Source organism: Scylla paramamosain, chromosome 16, assembly GCF_035594125.1.
Source record: "Scylla paramamosain isolate STU-SP2022 chromosome 16, ASM3559412v1, whole genome shotgun sequence".
NCBI lineage: Eukaryota > Metazoa > Arthropoda > Malacostraca > Decapoda > Portunidae > Scylla > Scylla paramamosain.
In genome coordinates, this window is record NC_087166.1 from 14,079,367 (window position 1) to 14,094,819 (window position 15,453).

General features: G+C 46.0%; 3 protein-coding genes across 3 annotated transcripts; all 3 read left to right on the forward strand.

Annotated features, from left to right (window-relative positions):
* The first annotated feature begins 253 nt into the window (after nt 1-253).
* LOC135108089 (uncharacterized) lies at nt 254-4,565 on the forward strand. The gene is made up of 5 exons (XM_064018724.1): nt 254-1,687; nt 2,094-2,195; nt 2,430-2,567; nt 2,721-2,961; nt 3,081-4,565. The coding sequence occupies exons 1-5, from the start codon at nt 763-765 to the stop codon at nt 3,208-3,210; spliced, it is 1,536 nt and encodes a 511-aa protein (XP_063874794.1). The 5' UTR covers nt 254-762; the 3' UTR covers nt 3,211-4,565.
* A 2,723-nt stretch (nt 4,566-7,288) lies between these two features.
* LOC135108092 (oplophorus-luciferin 2-monooxygenase non-catalytic subunit-like) lies at nt 7,289-9,924 on the forward strand. The gene is made up of 3 exons (XM_064018728.1): nt 7,289-8,201; nt 8,553-8,666; nt 9,146-9,924. The coding sequence occupies exons 1-3, from the start codon at nt 7,364-7,366 to the stop codon at nt 9,310-9,312; spliced, it is 1,119 nt and encodes a 372-aa protein (XP_063874798.1). The 5' UTR covers nt 7,289-7,363; the 3' UTR covers nt 9,313-9,924.
* Nucleotides 9,925-11,484: 1,560 nt separating this feature from the next.
* On the forward strand, nt 11,485-14,153 carry LOC135108091 (oplophorus-luciferin 2-monooxygenase non-catalytic subunit-like). The gene is made up of 3 exons (XM_064018727.1): nt 11,485-12,376; nt 12,589-12,705; nt 13,462-14,153. Exons 1-3 carry the CDS (start codon nt 11,500-11,502, stop codon nt 13,683-13,685), a joined length of 1,218 nt encoding a protein of 405 aa, XP_063874797.1. The 5' UTR covers nt 11,485-11,499; the 3' UTR covers nt 13,686-14,153.
* Nucleotides 14,154-15,453: the final 1,300 nt, after the last annotated feature.

Here is a 15,453-nt window from a genome sequence, read left to right on the forward strand (position 1 = left end):
TGTATAGTGAGATATAATGTTTTTTTTTCCGTCAAACATACTGTTACCTACAGTAATGTTATAGAAATTATATATACATCATTCATTCGATGAAATATACATAATTGTATATTTCATAATCTCTAATATAGCCATACATGAACGCAGTGTTAAGAACCCTTGTAATTAACGAACAAATTATTTAGGCACACCCACCTCCAGACGATCAAGGTCATCCCTCAGAATGCGACAAGGGAAAATGCACCTGCCATTTTTCTGAAGACTTTGCATCTATCGCCGGAGTGACTTCACCTGTTGGTATGGTTGTTAGTGACTCACTTTCCATAGGTAAGCTTATTCATACAACGGCGCTAACTTTCTGCCGTCAGAGCTTATACATGACCCTTATTGTCATCTCTGCCTCATCGGTTTCCAATGCCTTATTATTTAGTTGTTGCCCTCAGTTCCGCGCCCCCACCATCAACCCCCTCAGGCTGTCCCGTCCTTCACCACGTACTGCCACAGGCTTCCTGCAGAGTTGCCAACGGCACCACATCCTGCCTCACATGCACGCACACACAGGAGCTCACTCAGTGTGTCGCCTGGACGTGGCTGAGGTGTGAGTTTTCCCGCAAGTGGTCTGTGTGGGCAAAGTGAGCCCCAAGCATCTGTTATATCGCACACAGACATGTGACGCACGTGCAGCGCGAAGCCACCGCTAAGACATGCAGGCTCGTACTCGTGACGGCACCTGTAGAACTGTGGGGTGTTTTTAAGGTCGCCATGACGGTAAGCGAGCAGGACACTGAAAGCCTCCTGCCGCGTCATGAAGAAGACGACAGCAGTGATGGTGATGACACCGGCGGGCGTCGGGAAGGAGAGCCGCCCTACCGCAACCAGCAATGCCGGGTGAGCGTGGAGCCTGCGGTGCTTGTGACGGTATTCGGGCTGGGCCTGGACCTGGTGTTTCATGATAAACTGTGGCTGCAAAAGATCTGTGAGGTGCACTTTGGCTTTGGCGAGAAGGTGTGCAGCACACTGGAGGACGGCAGCCACCCGGAGGAGGAGGAGGCGGTGCAACAGTTAGCCACCCGCTACCGCATGTACGCTAAGGTGGTGGAGCAGGGGCTCGGGCTGGTGATGGTGGTGGTGATGAGCGTATACAGTGATGTCCTCGACCGGCGGCTCCCCCTGCTGTGGTGCCACGCTGGCTTCCTGCTGATGGCGCTCATCTCGGCGGTCAACGTGTACTGGTGGTGGCTGCCCCCTGAGATGCTCTTGCTGAACTACGTGATGCTGGGGGCGGGGGGCGGCACGCTCGTCCTGTACATGGGCGTGGAAGCCTACGTGAGCGCTGTCTCTGAGGAACGACACCGCACCACGAGGCTGGCGGTGTTGAAGGTGATGGCGTTGGTAGGCAGGATACTTGGCCCGGCCGTGGCAATGCTCTTGTTCCACAGCGGTGGCTACCTGGCTGTGTTCGGCACGCAGAGCCTCGCCTTCATCGCCAGTATCGTTTACGTGCTGCTGATGCTGGAGAGGCGCCCCGGGGAAGGCCCCTCCATAGCCACGCAGCAGCAGCAGGCGGTGATGTCCCTGGCCAACCTGAAGAGCACAGTTTTGGTGGTGTGCCATGCTCGGGGGCAGAACAGCAGGCGACGCATTCTGGCTCACATGTGTATTGTGTGGATGGGACTCTTTTCACTTGGTGAGTGGGGCGGTACTGGTCACTGGGGGGGTTTGGAGTAATGCGTGCGGGATGGGCGTGGGCTTATGGGTCTGCTCTCGTTGTTATGGGTCATGGCGCATTGTCCTCCCGCTACTCACCCTTGCTCATAAAAAAAAAAAAAAACCTTATAAATACAAACCTAATGTGCTCGGCTTGTTGACTGCTTGCAAGCTGTTAATATGTTCACTCTTATATTGCGTTTTATACAGGGACTGTCACGTGTAGGTCTATTGGCTGCTTTCCATGTTTTCTTGTGTTGTTACGTTTCCCTGACATCCTTCATCCAGTCACTTCTCCCTTTCTTTCACTCTCCCAGTGCAGACAACGTGCAGTCTGACATAAAGCTCAGTAATTCATCTACAACTTCTATGCTGGTGTCCCGCAGGGTCGTTGAGTTTCCTGTTCTTCTGTGTCCAGAATAGATTCCACTGGAGCTACAAGACCTTCACCCTGTGGTCCGTCATCGACGTGATAGTATCCTTACTGGGTAAGCCATCACCATCAGTGCACCACCGCCCCCAACACCACAATCCCTCCACCATCACCACCACTATCTGCCCAACATACCCAACGTACACACACACACACACACCAAGTGTCCTGAAAACTGTGCCAGAAATTACCAAAACACGAACATTTTGCGAGGTGAGGTCTTAAGTAACGCTCAGCCACGCTCATTACGAGGTTCTGCTTTACCATGCGGTCGTTTCCTACACCACAGGTCTGCTGGTGGCGGTGCCGGCCATCAGCTACATATGCCGGGCGAGGGACGGCGTGCTGGGCCTCCTCGGATCCTTCTCGCTCCTTTTCAAGAATGTGCTCCTCGCTACCGCCCCGAGAGCCTGGGTCCTCTACCTTGGTCAGTATACATCTTCCTGTGACTCGCTGTGCACATCACACACTCACACACACACACACACACACAGGGAAGGGATGTAATGTTAGGAAATGTACAGGTGTACTGGGTTGTGAAGGGAGGATGCATAATTGCAAGTTGTTCTGGCGGCCACAGGTTCAGCAGCAGGCGTGTGCGGGGAGGTGGTAGGCGTGGCATCGCGGGGAGCCATCTCCAAGCTGGTGGAGAAGCGGCACCTCGGGGCTGTGTTCGGCATGCTAGCAGTGGGGGAAGGTCTCGTGCCTGTCCTGTCCGCCATTGTGTTCGCTTCTCTCTACGCAACAACCTACGCTGTCTTTCCCGGAACAGTGTTCGTCCTTAGCGCCTTCTGCTGCGTCCTAATGAGCTGCACCTTTGTGTGAGTTGCTACGCCATTCAGAATCTGACGCGTCACATGTTCGTGAAATATGTTGTGTGTGTGTGTGTGTGTGTGTGTGTGTCTGTGTGTGTGTGTTAGCACACTCGTCTCTCCTACAGGTGGGAAGTAACCTTGTGCAGCGTGAACTCTGCGGGGAGCGAGGGCAGGGTGGAGGAAGACAGCCCGGTCGAGGCTCCGTGCCCTCACTTGGCTCCCCCCGGCAGTGCGGGAGAGGGGGTCACTCTCTAACTCCCATCCCAGTGTTTCACAACAACTGTAAATTGTGGAATTTATCATCTGAGAGATAGATAGATAGATAGATAGATAGATAGAGAGAGAGAGAGAGAGAGAGAGAGAGAGAGAGAGAGAGAGAGAGAGAGAGAGAGAGAGAGAGAGAGAGAGAGAGAGAGAATTTTCTTTATTGAGCTTCCTTCAGTATCAGCTGGCGGTTTTCGCCGGAGCGCTGGGTATCGTTTCAGCTGCACCAGACAGCTGCGTGTCATGCTACTAAACATATGGGGGCTGACTGTCGAAGCCATATTTTCTTGTATGTTTACTGCGGAGATGTCTTTGCTTTACAGTGTGCAATCATGATGCATATGAGGAGTGAGCATACAAAGTGTTGAGGGGACGGAGCTCCCCGGGGCGCCATACTTATGGCACACAGTCTATCAATTTACAATTTGTCCTTCTTTCCATGTAAACCTTTCTTATAAATATCAAGCCCCGGAATATGAAATTTCGCAGTCACTTGAGCACTCAAGCACCGCCTTTCCCAGCTCACCTGCAGGAAAATCAGTCGCTATTTGGGTTAGTAGAGAATTCAAGCGCCTTTCATTAGTGATCGAAGGCCATCCACAATAAACCAATGTAAGAACACAACAGATTCTCCCACAAGCGAAATGTGACATAAACATGATTAGTTTTAGAGAAATCTTAACAAAACTGGTTTGACTTCAGTTTTGGTGAGACCTAAGGGGTTTTGTTCGCAGTGGTATGCTCGCAAAACAAGGCACGCTAACCTGAGGATTCCACCTCGCCACTTTATGAGTTACTAGAGGCGATAAAGGTATAAATGAGGCGCCAAGAGCCAGAGTAACGTAGGCGCCAGAAATAGAAAACAGAGAAAAAAGCGATCAGTTTTGCAACATTCAGAATGCAATATCTCCTCAATTATTTTATTTTATTTATTTATTTATTATTATTTTTTTTTATGTAGGAAGGACACTGGCCAAGGACAACAAAAATCCAGTAAAAAAATGCCCACTGAAATGCCAGTCCTATAAAAGGGTCAAAGCAGTAGTCAAAAATTGATGAATAAGTGTCTTGAAACCTCCCTCTTGAAGGAATTCAAGTCATAGGAAGGTGGAAATACAGAAGCAGGCAGGGAGTTCCAGAGATTATCAGAGAAAGGGATGAATGAATGAGAATACTGGTTAACTCTTGCGTTAGAGAGGTGGACAGAATAGGGGTGAGAGAAAGAAGAAAGTCTTGTGCAGCGAGATTGAGATAGGAAGTAGGGCTTAGCTTAAAAATGTTTGTTATTGCATGTGATTTACAGCCTATACCTGGACATTTAGTGAAATTAAAGCATTTTGAAAGGCTATTGGATGACTACTTTTTTTATCCGGTTTATTTGTGGAAAAAACAACACTTGCAATATTTTGTTTTTCAAACATGCATGTATTGTTTATTCCTGTTCCTGTGTCAAGTTGTTTCAACAGCATGTAGTTTATTGAGATTTACCACCATTGAAGCCATTCCTGATTGATGTACTAATTTTACTAAGCAAAAACGTAAGCGACACTCGTGCACGTACTCCCTAATCTGACCTAATAACAGGGGAGAATGATTACGCACACTTTTCTTTCCCCTAGAGGGTTCTGGCTCCTCAGGGGGCATGTTGTTGTTCGTCATAATGATGAAATCTTGCGTATTAATGTAAAAGAAAGGCAGAGTGTCATTCAATGGTGACGAGCTGGCGGAGGGTGCATGAGTGTCTGTGGGTGTGAGGTGTGGGGGAGGCAGGCTGCTGTCAGTTGTGTCACGTGCGCGCAGCGCGTGCCGTCATTGGCTGGCTGGCTGCTAGGCGGGAGTTACTTCATTCTGGCACCAGCCGCTCATCGCCTTGCTTCCAGAGCGACAAGAAGGGTCTACAGATAACTGCATTTGGGTGGATTTTCGACCCTATTGCGACGTCCATTCTGACTTATACACTGCTTTTCGCTACAGTAGGAAAGTGGGGGAAGACAATGCGATAAAAATTATCATTTCGGCCAGAGTGTCGCTTGCGTTACTCTGGCTCTGGGCGCCTCAAATGTATGAGTGAATTCTGAAAAAAAGTCTTTATAGAAGTGGGCGAGATAAAAATAGGGGGATCGAAACAAGGATTGAGCGAAGTAAATGACTGGTGTTGCCTCCTCACGAAGGAAGAAAAGAAGAGGAATGGCTATGATGAGTCTCACTGTGTCTTAGAAACTTTGCTAGCGAGGTTGTTCTCACGCGATTTGAAAAGACATGGCAGTCTTGAAGCTGAGGCAAGGACTGCAGCTTTATCACACACACACACACACACCATGGAACCGTTTAGTGAGGGTTCACAAGAGCCGACAGGTGGTTATCAAACGCGCGCCTTCATGGCGACGGCAAGCTGCCAGCCGTTACCTGGGGTTGGCGGAGAAGATAATAAGGATACTGTGCCGTCCTCGTCGCTGTAATAATAATAATAATAATAATAATAATAATAATAATAATAATAAAAATAATAATAATAATAATAATAATCATCATCATCATCAGATGACGTAAAGAATCATATTCTGAAACGCTTCCACGCCGCACCCCCCACTACATTCAGAAAAGCTCTAGTTGAGATTACAAGGATTTTCAAGGGTGTTTTTATGATTCTAGTGACAGGTTAACAAGATTTCCACATTATTAACAGGAGAAACACTATTGAAAACCAGGCTAATCATCTCTGTGGCCTTGGAAAATAGTCATGGTGAAAGAGCAAAGCGTTTCTAAATACGAGCAGTAGTAACAGCTGTAGTAATAATATTAACACTATGGTTCATATTTAAAAAGACAAGAGAGGTAAAGTCACAATCTACTTTTATCGCTTCATGTCTCCAAACACACACACACACACACACACACACACACACACACACACACATCACTCATCTTCCCTTGTGTCTGGCACGTAAAAGGACACCACCCGATAAATAGGCCTGTACTCTGAAACGCTTTGCTGTCTCACCACCATTATTTTCCAAGGCCACAGAGATGAATACTCGGATTCTCAAGAGTGTTTCTTCCGTTATCTGTCACTAGAACCATAAAAAAAAAGACCCCCTTATTTTCCAAGCCTTTTGTATGTAGTGGAGGTGCAGCGCAGAAGTGTTTCACAACATGGTTCATACTCGTACACCTTCAAGACTCCACCACCATCACCAGGAAAGACAAAAATTCGTGTTTTCAGCGCAAACCGATTTACTTTTGCTCTTTTTTATGAAAACTGCATGAGAAAAGTCAGATGTAAGGCGGATGGGAGTGTGCAGCCGAGACCCACCTCTGTTACGGCAGCTGTGCGAAATAAAGCGACACACAAAAAAAAAAAAATAAATAAATAAATAAATAAGTAAATAAATAAAATAAAACAAAATAAATAAATAAATAAATAAATACAGAAATAATAATAAATAAATTAATAAATAAATAAATGAAAGTTGTTATAATGAATTCTTCATTAAATATCTACCTCCATACAATTTTGTTATCATTGTCACTATTTTCATTATTTCTTGTAAGTATTCCAAACACAGATTTTGAGTCCATCTTCATTGTATTTAGAAGAAATTGACGGTACACAAAGATTAGAAGGACGTCTTTCATGCAAGGCGGGTGCTGGGCAAAAAAAAAAAAAAAAAAAAGACCCACTGAGATGTTACGCCTTAGCCTGGCTTCCAAATTACGGCGCCGAGGTTGTGACTTTCTGACCTTCTTCTGCCGTGACCCCTTAACCTTCATCACCTGTGACCCCCCCCTAACTTTCACCACCTGTGACCTACTAACCTTCACTACCTGTGACTCCCTAACCTTCACTAAATGTGGTTCTTCTGGCATCACCAGATTTACTCTGCCAACCTGCATGGCTTCAACAGCTGTGTGGCAGTCCAGCTTCACCAGAACATTAACTAAATGGCCAGTTACTAATATCTCTACATTTCTAATATCTACAAGAAGTGTAAGGGAGATAGCAGCATCCCCTTCCCTCCTCCCTTCCATCCCTCCCGCCTTGGTGATTAGATAGCAAGCCTGGCACTGGCCGCACTATAAGGGAATGTTGACATCACGGCAGTCACTAGCTGGCGGTAGTCCACCACGAAATACCTGAAGCAAAATGGCGCTGCGTTATTTGGCGGCGGTGCTGGCAACTGCGGCCGTAAGCCTCGTCTCCGAGGCCTCTAAGTGTACTAACCTCAGCCCCTACCCCTATGAGCTGGAGCTGGGTGAGCCTGACCTGCCGTGCCCCGATGAAAATATGATTAAGCCCTGCACGTGCCACACAGACACCCTGGGATTCATGACTCTCGACTGCAGCCTCATTAACACCAACGAGGACCTGCAACGAGTCTTCAGCAACGAATTTCCATTCAAGCATTTTTACCAACTAATAATTGACCACGACCCCAACGATGCAAACAATCGTCTGACAGAGATACAAGCAGACACGTTCAACTTTCTTGACTTCCAGAGGGTGACCATCAAAGGCACAAAGCTCCAGATAATAGATGAGAATGTCTTCAGTTATTCTCATGATACGCTCACTTTACTAGATTTGAGAAACAACAAACTTGTCGACTTCCCCTTCGAGACCCTCTTCTTGTACAAAAGACTCGAGACTCTGCTTCTTGACTACAACAACCTGGGAAGACTGGAGAAGTTCGGATCCACGAGTTTGCATACCCTCAGTGTGGGCCACAACAGGAACCTCAAGTTCACCAGAGACGTGCTCGAGGAATTGCCATGCATCGTGACCCTCAACATGGAGAGCATAGACCTCGATTACATTCCACAGCACATGTTTGCGAACCTCACTCAGGTGTACAGCATCAGCTTCAACGACAATGATCTCACGGTGCTGCAGGAGTTCTCCATCAATCCGCTCCAGCCAACGGTGGGCCGTCTGATGCTTGGAAGTAACAAAATCCATGACTCTTATAGCATGTCCATCACAGGTGAGTGTCTTGCATTGCCTTGGTCCATCCACCGCCATAACCAAATACTTGTTCACTCATCATTTCCTTTCTCTTTCTCCTAATCATCATCATTATCATCTATAACAACAACAACATGGGGAAACGACTATACTCGTACAAGTCTCTCAAAAACTTCTCTAATTTTCTTTTTCCAGATATGAAGCATTATGTCACTTCTGCCTCCTACCTATTCCTCATTCAGTTACCATTAACAAGCATACACACACACACACACACACACACACACACACACACACACGCTTAAGACATCAGAGTGACAGACTCTAGCGCGGTGTGGAAGGGGCAACGCTGACAAACATTACTCCACAGGTCTCAGGGATAACGCGATCGTCGACCTCACCAACAACAGGATCACCGAGATGCGCAAGGAATTATGGCAGCCATTCTTCGAGCAAGTAATTCACGGTGTGGTGGACCTGACAGGTGAGAGTTCCTTCCCAAGGCCTGTGAGAAACCTCTTCCTTGTGGAGAAAACAGCGTCGGTAGCGTGGTGCATATGTTGGCTAGAGCTCAGTATCTTCACTTTGATAAAAGATATCTCTCCAGAATGAAATATAAGTTTGTCACTGCCGATGAAACTCAAGGTTCGGTGGCTTGGCTTGCCGCTGCCTCAGAAATGGCTGGCATTAACTCAAGCTGGATTCTGGCACTCCCTACCTTCTGTATTTTCTCCTACCTGTCGTTTAAACTCTTTCAAGAGAAGCTGCAAGACACTTTTCGTAATTCTGAATATTCATTTTGACTGTCCTCTTTGGGAGCTGTTAGGGTTAGTAAGATTTTTTTTTTTTTTTTTTTTTTGCCTTTTTGTTGTCCTTGGCCAAAGCCTCTCACACGAAAAAAAAAAAAAAAAGCCAGGCCAGCACAGCCTCACAATAATAGCAAAACCTCCATTCCTCCCGCAGGCAACGACTTGATATGCGGCTGCGACATGAGCTGGCTGTTCCTAAACACAACCACAATCGACCCCAAGGCGCGCTACCTGCCCATCATCACGGAATACACCACGTGCTACGACGGGACGCAAGTCGTCTTCTTGGATTACCACGTCTTTGAGCACCACTGCCCCTGAGTGTCTCGTCACATTTCAGTCCTGGATCGAGAAAACTACAAAAGCTGTCATCAACAAACTGTCTTCCGCCTTCATGACGTTTTCCTTCGTTTGTTTAAAAAATGAGGTCTTATTTTATCGATGTATCGCTGAGGTGGTTTTGTTGATAATGTTTCTCGCCTGACTGTGCCAGCTATCCTCTGCGCTGATTTCAAGGCTGTTTTTTGTTGTTCATGCTAGTATTGTAGATAAAATTTTCTCTCTCTCTCTCTCTCTCTCTCTCTCTCTCTCTCTCTCTCTCTCTCTCTCTCTCTCTCTCTCTCTCTATCTATCTATCTATCTATCTATCTATCTATCTATCTCTCTTCTATGTCTTCAGAATCATCTCCCTCTCTTGCACCAGCAGGAGAGCCGTCAGCTTATTTACACTGATAAGAATAATGAACATACAAAAACAAAAAATGTAAATAAAAAACAAACAGATATATAAACAAATAGGTAAATAAATAAATAAATAAATAAATAAATAAATAATAAGGAATATCAGTATTGTCGAGCAACGCTCAATCAAGAAACCAGCAATGAAATTCAAATTTCGTATCGAGAAGAGTAATAAACTTTTGTCAATGTGTACGTACTGCTTTTCAATTTCCTCCCGACGAAAGGAAACTCAGCATCCGTTCACCGGAGAGAAAAGATGCACCACGAACAACTGATTGTGATGTCAGCGACGGCAGAAAGGTATTTTCCACCAGTGTTGGCTCTCCCTCTCCCCACCTGCTCACTCTTACAGCCAAAACATTTTCCCTCAAGATAAAGACAAAATCTAGGACCGTTGAGAGAGGTGAGAGTCGCAGCACGCGCAGGCCTGGGAGACATGTGTCTATTTTCGCACACTTCGAGTACTTCAGTGACATGTATCGCGGCGATACATGTACTGCCACCTCTGTCTGAGGCCACGGCGTCACTGGGTGAGGCAGGCTCATTGCAGATGAGGCACGTAGCCAGTGGGCCACCTCAGGTCCATTGCAGGTGCGGCACGTAGCCAGTAGGGCGCCTCAAGACACTACAGGTGCGGCACGTAGCCAATGGGGCGCCTCTAGGCACTGCAGGTGCTTTACGTAGCCAGTGGGGTGCCTCAGGGCACTGCAGGTGCGGCACGTAGCCAGTGGGACGCCTCAGGGGACTGCAGACGCGTCACGTAGCGAGTGGGACGCCTCGGGGCACTGCAGGTGAGGCACGTAATCCTGTGACGCAGTTACCATTGGATACAAAAAAAGAAAAAAAAAAAACTTACTTGAGAACACTGTTCACAATAAACTTGACTCTGAATTGAAGCTTCACCTTTTTTTTCCGTTTCCTCCGATGCCTCTCTCGTAGTATTGTTAATACTGCCTCATCTGCGTTCAGGATTAGTTTCTCACACTCACGCAGCATGAAATTCTTTTCCCATATCAGAAAAAAGAAATAAATAAATGAAACAATTAATTAGAATAACAAATGCAAAAAAGTTAAGTGTTTAAAAACTAGCCTGTTACTCTTCCTCTGAAAGGGTGTGAGTTTCTGGAGTCGAAAGTAGACGGTATGTTCCAGGGTTTTAAGATTTAGACCAGAACAAATCAGTTAATGTTCGTATACAGAAGATGGATGCAATGGTTATCATTATTTGTCTTCTCCCTTCGCCGTTTGCCTAAAGCGAGAGGCTGACGCGATGTACAGTACGAGTTTCCTCCAATTGTTTCTATCCCTTGCATCTTCCTCTATGATTTCCATCCCTGCAGAGTCAGGTGCATAGGACTGAATAAGTGGTTCACTTTTTACTGAAGGCGTCTGTCCTACAGCAATAACTCAGGAGGCACCTAATCAGAATTCATCGAACGTTTGTATCTTATCAAAATGCTAAACTCAATAAAAAAAATGTTGATAGTTCCTATTTCCTGTGTATGGCATTAACGGAATTTAACAACAAGCTCTGCGTGGAGCAAAATACTTAAGAAGGATACGCGACCAGCATATGTGAAGCAATGTTTCATGTCCTGCAAGCTGCTGCCCCCGCCCCGCTCCCCACAAGACCATAAGTGCTAGAATGTCAAGACGAGTAGAGGTGCTGCTCAACATCAGTTAGGAGCAGGGACCAACCCCCCCTCTCTCTCCCCAGTTCTTGCTCCCTCCGCGATAAGATATTAGATCTGGCCGAAGTATAAGGGCATGCCAGAGGCACGGCAGTCACTGGCCAGCAGCGGTACAGCACGAGATACCTCGAGCAAGATGGCGTTGTATTACGTGCCAGCGGTGATGGCGATGGCGGCGCTGGGCCTCGCCTCACGGGTGGAGGGCCCAGGGAATCGCCCTATCACCCCAGGGTGGCCCTGCCCTATCCAGTCCCAAATCGCACCCTGCACATGCTTCATGGACACTGTGTACAGGCTGTTTATGGACTGCTCCTTAGCAAATAGCGAAGAGGAACTGGAGAGAATATTTAGCTCCATTTTTCCCTTCAAAGACTTCTACGAGCTCAGGATTGAACACAATCCCGAAGACGCAGACAACGTCATTGACAAGATCACCGCGGACACGTTCGCGGACCTCACGTTTAAACGAATCATCATTACAGGGACTCGGCTACAGAACATCATCGATGAGGCCTTCGCTGACTCGCACAAGACGCTCAGCTACCTCGATCTGTCCTCCAACCTCCTGCACACCTTCCCCTTTGAATCCCTTTCGCTGTACGAAAATCTGGCCACTTTCATTCTCGACGATAACCAGTTTCCTGATCTGTTCGACATCGAGTCACTGTCCCTTCAGATATTTAGTGCCAGTGGGAACCACAACATGAGGATGAACAGTCCCAAACCATTCCAAGGTGCGCCCTCCCTCCGTGAACTGTACCTGTCTGAGATCGGCCTCACCACACTTCGGACGGGCCTCTTCAACAGCCTCACCCAGATGGAAGTGGTTGACTTCTCAAAGAACCACTTGACAAGACTCGAACAGGATGCCATCAGAGTTGATGGATTTACACTCAAACATGTCATCTTCGATGACAATCAGATCTTCAATATCAGCCATGACTCGCTTATAGGTGAGTCACTGCACATAACACACACACACACACACACACACACACACCACTTACCAATGTGAGACATGCAAGCATTCAAGAAGGACATAGCATCGTGTTCGAAGTTAAAAAAAAGTCGTTATGTAAATGTAACCCACTTATGTTTTTTTTTTTTTATTTGTCCCACCACCACCACCATCACCACCACCACTAACGCAAGGTCTCTTTCACAGGATTCAGGGAAAACGCGACACTGTCCATGGTGGCGAACAATGTCGTTAAACTCTTTGAGTATGATTGGAAGCACATCTTCGAACAGATCACGTGGCGGGAGACCATCGACCTCAAAGGTGAGTCACCTCTCTGTTTGAGTCCCCCGGACTGTGTGTGAGTCACCGGTCTATGTGTGAGTCACTGGTCTGTGTGTGAGTCACCGGTCTATGTGTGAGTCACTGGTCTGTGTGTGAGTCACCGGTCTATGTGTGAGTCACTGGTCTGTGTGTAAGTTACCGGTCTATGTGAGAGTCACCGGTCTGTGTGTGCGTCACCACGTCTGTGTGTGTCACTGGTCTGTGTGTGAGTCACTGGTCAGTGTGTAAGTCCCCGGTCTGTGTGCGCCAATGGTCTGGAAAGTGAGTCACTGGTCTAGAAAATGAGTTACTGATCATAGAGGAGAGTCATTGATCTGAGTGGCGAGTCATTGATATGTGAGATCAGTCACTGAAAAAGAAGAGAACCATTGGTCTGAGAGGTGAGTCACTGGTCTGGGGGGTGAGTCACTGGTCTGAGAAGACCACTAATTCGAGGAGTGAGTAAAGGGGATGAACAAGTGCTTCTTAATGATATATATATATATATATATATATATATATATATATATATATATATATATATATATATATATATATATATATATATATGATAAATGACATCAGATTATTCATACTTCAGTAAACAGTGGTAACAGTACGCAGTTTATTTACTCTACGATGAAGTAAAACATAGATTCCTCCTTTTGCACTGCTACTAAGACTGAGGCTGACTGTTATAACATAGCAACTCCTGACTCTTCTTCATAAAAAGACTCCTCCTTGTGTTGTGGACAGGCAACAACTTGCTGTGTGGCTGCGATATGGACTGGCTCTTTATGCAGTACAAGGAAGAGTACCTCTGCCGCCTCACCGACACCACCCGCTGCAGCAGTTCCGGCAACGAGCAGGTCATCTTCATTGATGTCGATACTTACTGTCAGCAGTGTGCTGAATCCTTCCTTAGCTGCCCGCCGCAAACAGACTGCAAAAACCCGGTGACTCTTCCTTACCATTACTAGCGATTATCTGTCTGTGCCGAATATTAATTTAGTGCTGGCCGGGACATCTGTGAGAGTAATTTGTCGTTAGTGGCGAGGCCAGGACTGATATCCCGGAAGCCAGGTGTAATGCTGCTTGATTGTGATCATCAGTACAGAGCGACCTGATCGGTACTAACTTACTGTTTGTAGTCATTGCTGTATACAACTATCCGTGTTCCTTTTTATTATACATTTTCTAATTTCCCTAGCTAACCTTTTGCATCTGATTCAGTTGTACAGTTGCTTACATGCCTGTGCCAAGATGCCGTGCAGGCGATGCTTCTCCCATTGTTTCCTGCCACCTCTTCCTCATGCTCGTACCCTTGCAGTCGTCTTATGTCTTATTCTCGCACCTTGTAATAGCGGCGCCACAACACATTGCCGCCTTTGTATGTTATTTCTATCTCACCGCTTGATTCTCGAAACAGCAATAAAGTTGAAATGTTGCACCTAGTTTTACTTCTTTTATCACTCTGTTGAATGGGTTTGTTCACACACAAACACACACACACACACACACACACACACACAGAGCTCAGCCTCGAATGTCAACCAACAGGCGAGGCAGTGGACATATCGAAGTTTGTGCTGTGGCTGACTGCAAGTAAAATTCTTCCTTCAGTGTTAAGCAATATCCATTTATGAAAGGATGTGGAAGTTTTCAGTGCGGTCCATTGTTAAAACAGCAGAGGTCTTGAATCAGAGTGGAAAAGCAAGGCACACTGGGTTTGTTTGCTAGGAAATCGTACCTTCTCGGCAACGATTTATAATATAATTTTACTGCCTCAAATAAGAACATCATATACCTGTAATTGTTAATCTATATTGTTACATTCATCACTCCCCACAGCCGCATTACCACGGGAAAGCGTAAAATAAATCAGACAAAAAAATTGTGTCACCGAGAAAATTTCCAGCATGTTATTTCACTCCTCCACACTACTCTGTGCTGGTATGTCACAGGTGAGGGAATAATGAGTAATTCAGCTGGAAATTGTATAAAAACTTCAAGCAGACGTGATCCGAGACGATGTCAAGATGGTGGAATGTAAGAGGATAAGCGTTCATTTTTCAGATTTTTTTTTATTATTTCACGTAATTTTTCATTAATAACTAATTCAAAGAATATTAAAATATCATGACTTTTTTTTTATTTAAAGTTTTGTTTTTGACAATTTATTTTCCATGTCGAAAATCGAGTCATCATTTTCCAACCTATCTTTTTTTTTTTTTTTTTATTTCACGCCATTTCTTTTGGTTAACTGATTCAAAATAATTGAAAAAAATATCATAAAACTTTTTATAATAGGTGGTTAAATGGATGGGTCAATGGAGGGAAGTGTGGAATGGCGTGTAGATAAATGGATGGGTTGATGGCGGGTGGGGAGGGATGAGTAGGTGAAGGGTAAGTACAGTGGTAAATGGATGGGTGAGTGTATGGGTAGATGGATGAATGAGTGGGTAGATATGTGTGTGGAATGGTGTAGGTGAATGAGGGGATGGATGACTAAGTGATTGAGTGGATTAGTGAGTGCGGTTGGGTGGATAGGTGTGTGTGGGTGAGTCGGTGGATCGCTGGTTGGATGGGTGAGTGAAGGGTGTGGTTGAGGTGTGGATGGTGGGTTTGGTGTAGGAGAGTGGATGGGTGGATGGTTGGGTAGTGATAAGTAGGTTGGTGGAGGGTCATTGGCTAATGGATGGATGGGTGGATGTATTAGTGGGTGGTTGTGGGTGTGGATGGGTGGGT

Excerpts from the sequence above, each read along its gene's own strand:
- LOC135108091 (XM_064018727.1), top strand. The coding sequence starts at position 11,500 with ATGCCAGAGGCACGGCAGTCACTGGCCAGCAGCGGTACAGCACGAGAT. Across the intron at positions 12,377-12,588 it reads CAGCCATGACTCGCTTATAG|GATTCAGGGAAAACGCGACA; the intron begins GTGAGTCACTGC and ends TCTCTTTCACAG. Across the intron at positions 12,706-13,461 it reads GGAGACCATCGACCTCAAAG|GCAACAACTTGCTGTGTGGC; the intron begins GTGAGTCACCTC and ends TGTTGTGGACAG.
- LOC135108089 (XM_064018724.1), top strand. The coding sequence starts at position 763 with ATGACGGTAAGCGAGCAGGACACTGAAAGCCTCCTGCCGCGTCATGAA. Across the intron at positions 2,568-2,720 it reads AGCCTGGGTCCTCTACCTTG|GTTCAGCAGCAGGCGTGTGC; the intron begins GTCAGTATACAT and ends TGGCGGCCACAG. Across the intron at positions 2,962-3,080 it reads CTAATGAGCTGCACCTTTGT|GTGGGAAGTAACCTTGTGCA; the intron begins GTGAGTTGCTAC and ends TCTCTCCTACAG.
- LOC135108092 (XM_064018728.1), top strand. The coding sequence starts at position 7,364 with ATGGCGCTGCGTTATTTGGCGGCGGTGCTGGCAACTGCGGCCGTAAGC. Across the intron at positions 8,202-8,552 it reads TTATAGCATGTCCATCACAG|GTCTCAGGGATAACGCGATC; the intron begins GTGAGTGTCTTG and ends ATTACTCCACAG. Across the intron at positions 8,667-9,145 it reads CGGTGTGGTGGACCTGACAG|GCAACGACTTGATATGCGGC; the intron begins GTGAGAGTTCCT and ends TTCCTCCCGCAG.